This window comes from Oncorhynchus mykiss, chromosome 25 (assembly GCF_057628025.1).
Source record: "Oncorhynchus mykiss isolate SJ-2025 chromosome 25, ASM5762802v1, whole genome shotgun sequence".
NCBI classification, from domain to species: domain Eukaryota; kingdom Metazoa; phylum Chordata; class Actinopteri; order Salmoniformes; family Salmonidae; genus Oncorhynchus; species Oncorhynchus mykiss.
In genome coordinates, this window is record NC_143046.1 from 61,598,014 (window position 1) to 61,602,692 (window position 4,679).

General features: G+C 41.2%; 1 protein-coding gene across 1 annotated transcript; it reads left to right on the forward strand.

Moving 5' to 3' along the window:
• The first annotated feature begins 2,233 nt into the window (after positions 1 to 2,233).
• On the forward strand, positions 2,234 to 4,679 carry nkx2.2a (NK2 homeobox 2a). The gene is made up of 2 exons (XM_021584618.3): positions 2,234 to 2,861; positions 3,521 to 4,679. The coding sequence occupies exons 1-2, from the start codon at positions 2,606 to 2,608 to the stop codon at positions 4,069 to 4,071; spliced, it is 807 nt and encodes a 268-aa protein (XP_021440293.2). The 5' UTR covers positions 2,234 to 2,605; the 3' UTR covers positions 4,072 to 4,679.

The following is a 4,679-nucleotide window of genomic DNA, read 5'->3' on the forward strand; positions in this document are numbered from 1 at the left end:
GGTAAACACAAGGAGATGGCTCTCGAAGTGAAGTAGGCACGGCCACTTTACCTCTTCCTGCCGAAACCCTCACTTCAATTGTTCAAATACATCCCCAATAACTACCCACAGACCGCGTCGTGCGCTCCTACTACCATCAACACCAGCGTACTCTTTCATTTTGCCACAAAGAAGAATGGCCAAGCGGAATGACATGACTATAAATAATGCATCAACTTAAGTTTTACTGAACATAACAATTAGGCTACTCGTTGTAAAAATGAAGTAATTGTCTCATATTGCATATATTGATGAGATGTGCACATAGGCGTTGTAACAACAACAACAAAAATACACCGTTGTAGCCTACTTCTTGTGCTTGTTTACTGCACACGGAGCGAGCTGGATACCCCCGAAGGTGTCTCTCACACATCGCATTTATGCAGCATACTCGGCAGAGGTCAGGCAGTAACCTATTTGCTATGTCACGGCTCGACTTTGATCAAACCCCGTTCAGTTCAATTGACTCATTGTCGCTGTTTGAGACAGTGTGGTTAATTATATAGCCTATGCAAAAACTATTTACCTTTCAGGTCAGGTGCACTGCTAGCTCCGTGGGTGAAGGAAAACAGACCTACCACCATCCAGTGTGGATAATAAAAATAACAAAACAATAATAATCAAAAAATTATGTTGATATTATCTTTCAAATATTTTGTATTTCAAACTGTGGAAGGACGGGCTTTCCTTCGTGAAAATTGCCTCTGTGGGCGGGAGGGTAGGAAACCCCACAAACTTTAGCCAGTAAAGTAAATGGCATGTTTAGGCACTGAAGAACATGTTTTGACACCTTTCTCGTCTGCGTCCTAGAGAGGGAGAAGGAGAGTGTGTCTGTGTATGTATGTGTCTGTGTGTGTGCTAAGATGAAGGACTTTCCTTAATAGGCTATTGTGGAAGGATTCAGGACGGAATGAAGAGATAGTCCATTGAAAGCAGTTGAATGCCATGACAACTAGGAACAACCTCAGATTTATTCCAAACAGTTAGAAAGCATTGTACAGGGGCGTCAATCATCCATTATTTCGCCCCTGAAATAAATGCAAAAACTGCACCCAGACAAAAGCTTCCAACAGGAGCCGGACATTTGTCTACATTTCCCCCATTGTCTGCAGCTTAGCAATCGGTTTGTATTTGTGTTTGGCCGGGTCCGACCACCCAGGATGCGCAGAGGACTTTGCTAGAAACGTGCAACATTGTCACCCACATCACATACTAGATAGGAGGCAGAGGGGCAACACCAGAGAGAGGGGAAGCTAAAAAAAAAGTATTGAAGGGAGGAAAATAAACGAATCTACAATGATACTTTGCTTTCTATGAAAGAGGTGACGATGGAGCACTTATAAAGCACGTCGAAGGAGCCTGCACAAACAATACTCTGCTGTGTTCTTGGGGGGAAACGCACATTGAAGCAATTTCCCAATAATGCAATTGGAAAAATGTCTTTAAAAAAGTTCCTAGAGCATGCTGTGAGAACCTGTTCTGTTCAATTCAATAGCACGTTCAAAACCATCATTGTCAAGATTAGAATAGTCTTCAAAAGCATGCATAAACGCAAGGTTATTCTTCATCTCGGCTAAAACGCTGCTATAATTCCGATGTATTATCATTATGTATTATTATAATTATTGTTATAGGCTATTCATCAATATTTTATTGGCTACAGGTTATCATTCATTGCCCTTATTATATCCGAAATTGTTTTCCAAACAAATATAATCCGATGTATTTAATTTAAGCCCCTTGTCCCTAAACCTGAATCAAAATATTGACTCAAATGGTTTACATAAATAAGTGTTAAAAATTCAGACAATGTCTTATTTAGGAGAGAAAATATGATAGAAATGAATAGGCTATCGAACGGGTATCCAGACCACAGTTTTGTACAAACCATCAAAAATACGTTTTCCAGCTTAATGATTCAATATTTTATATATGCGGAGAGTACAAGGCAAAAGCTTTTTCAGGAGCAATTTGTTAAAACGAGCGTTCAAGTATTCGGAGTGTAAAGCTACTTGGAGGTCCTTTGTATGTAAATAGGGTGTAAAAAAGGCCCTCCCCATCTTTGTAATTAATTGACACGTTATACCACTCATCATGTTCTGAAGCACCAATGGTAGAGGCTCGGATCTGCCCAAAACCCACAATTTCACATCTGCAAACACTGTCTTCATCCACTTGACTCCCAAGACCCGCCCACACGTGGCCAACCTTTTGCGTTTTTAATGCTTTTTCACTGCAGGTTCATGTGTTGAGACCAACCTTATATGGACTGATCGGACCGGTAATGGCTTATTTCCCCCTAGCACCCAGCAGTAGCACAGTATACATGAGCCAGATATAGCACTTCAGCCACTTTGGCATTCTTCCTGGACTTACAAAACTGATTGCTCTTCTACTTGGTTAGGTAATGCTTATCGACAGAGGCTCATGATTTGCTTTGACTGTAGTTCAACCTAGAACGGAACTGAGAGATCCTTTTTTTCTGAACAGCGATTGTGTTTTGTCTTTTAAAACAGCGGATTGCCAAACTGGTGCAGCAACTTTCCTGCATACATTTCCCCAGAATATGTCGTTGACCAACACAAAGACGGGCTTTTCTGTAAAGGACATTTTGGACCTCCCTGACACGAATGATGAAGAAGGATCTATCACTGGACCGGAGGAAGATAACGAGGGATCAGAGACAACAAAAAACACTGGAGTTTTGGTGCAAAGTCCTCTAGAAAACGTTCAGAATCTGCCTATAAAGAACCCCTTTTATGATAGTAGTGACAATCCTTACACAAGATGGCTTGCCACCACGGACAGTATCCAATATTCGCGTAAGTACTCTTTAAGAATGTTAAGTTAATTTGCATTGCACATACTGTTGGTGTTAAGACTTGTCTTCTGTTTTGTGAGTGAGAACGCGTCATATATGTGTTATCAAATCTATACTTGATTGAATGCAGAATCACTCTATTCCTTAGTGTCGGGGCTCATTGGTGCCCTTGAATGATGTGCAGCATTCGTCTTTATTCACCGTGCATTGATTGCTGCGCTCGATTTAAGGCGTTACCACCATTAAAATAATGTCATGTTTACTCCATTTATATTAAGTAAACAAGTGTTTCGAATATGATCAATAGAGACTTGTAAATGCATCGACTATAAAGCCACATAGTATCGTCTTCAGAAATGTGACCCTGTGTATTACATTTTAGCATGATGAGGATTTGTATGCAGACAATGCATGGTGTTGCTGCTTCAGTAAATCACTTTCTTTGGGGACTGATGGGAAACATTTTTGTGGGTCCCAACATAAAAAACGACATGAGCTAATAACATTGTATTTTAGCTGTAGCCTACAAACGAAGTGAGTTACTTTAACATGTTGCTTTGAAAAAGTCCTAAATGTTGCATTTCCATGTGTGCTTGGCAGGTGCACTTCAGCCAGTCGAGAACCCAATTTTAACGGTTGTATTTTGTCTCTCCCACGCAGTGCATGGTCTATCAGCTAGTTCTCAAGACTCAGCCAAGTCCCCAGAACCCTCCGCGGACGAATCGCCAGACAATGACAAGGAAACTTCAAGCAACGGCAGCGACTCCGGTAAGAAGAGAAAAAGAAGAGTGCTGTTTTCCAAAGCACAGACGTACGAACTTGAGCGTCGATTTAGGCAACAGAGATACCTTTCCGCGCCAGAGAGAGAACACCTCGCGAGTTTGATTCGCCTGACTCCAACTCAAGTGAAAATTTGGTTCCAGAATCATCGATACAAAATGAAGAGAGCGCGCGCTGAAAAAGGTATGGAAGTGACCCATCTCCCCTCTCCCCGGCGGGTGGCCGTGCCTGTCTTAGTCAGGGATGGAAAGCCTTGTCATACTCTTAAAGCTCAGGACTTGGCGGCCACATTTCAGGCTGGATTCCCCCTCTCGGCATATAGCGCCCAGACCCTTCATCAAATGCAATATAATGCTCAGTACAGCGCCGCCACCACGCCACAATTCCCTTCAGCACATCACTTGATGCAAACGCAACAGTGGACTTGGTGAACTAGTAGAGACTGGCGGGGCTGCCCTTTAAGAGCACGATAGGGGGTTCACTACAAAATAAAGACTTTTCATTTTGCAGCTTGACCCATAGGCCTATTTACCATTTTTTGGGGGGCTAATGTGTGCGCCATGTTTACATGTTTTCGTTAAGAGAACTGGGTCCAGCCTCTCCCTAGATTTAAGAATGTCAATGCTCTTGTGAAATTTTGTAAAGTATGTTTGTGTGTTGTAGAAATGTTTTCTTTTTGTCCTTCGTGTTATAAGCACGTACAGAACCACTTTATAATTATAGAAGATTTCTTGCTTCTTTTACAATGGACCGAAAATATTTATGGCCATGAATAAACATTGGCAACTTTTAGCTTTTTTCCCTTTGTTTTTTGTAAATACTATGTCGTGATTGTTTGCAAACCAGAAACATGCAGGATCGTATAAGTGGAGATATACATATTTCCAATTAAAAAATAAGGAAGAATTTGTGGCGAAATTGTCATGACTGTCGTAACAGATCTCATATGATTATGTGAATAACAGTTCAATCGCGCGCTGATGGGGAAATATACCGATTTTTATAAGGATTTTAATAAAATGCTGTGTTGAAGAAATTA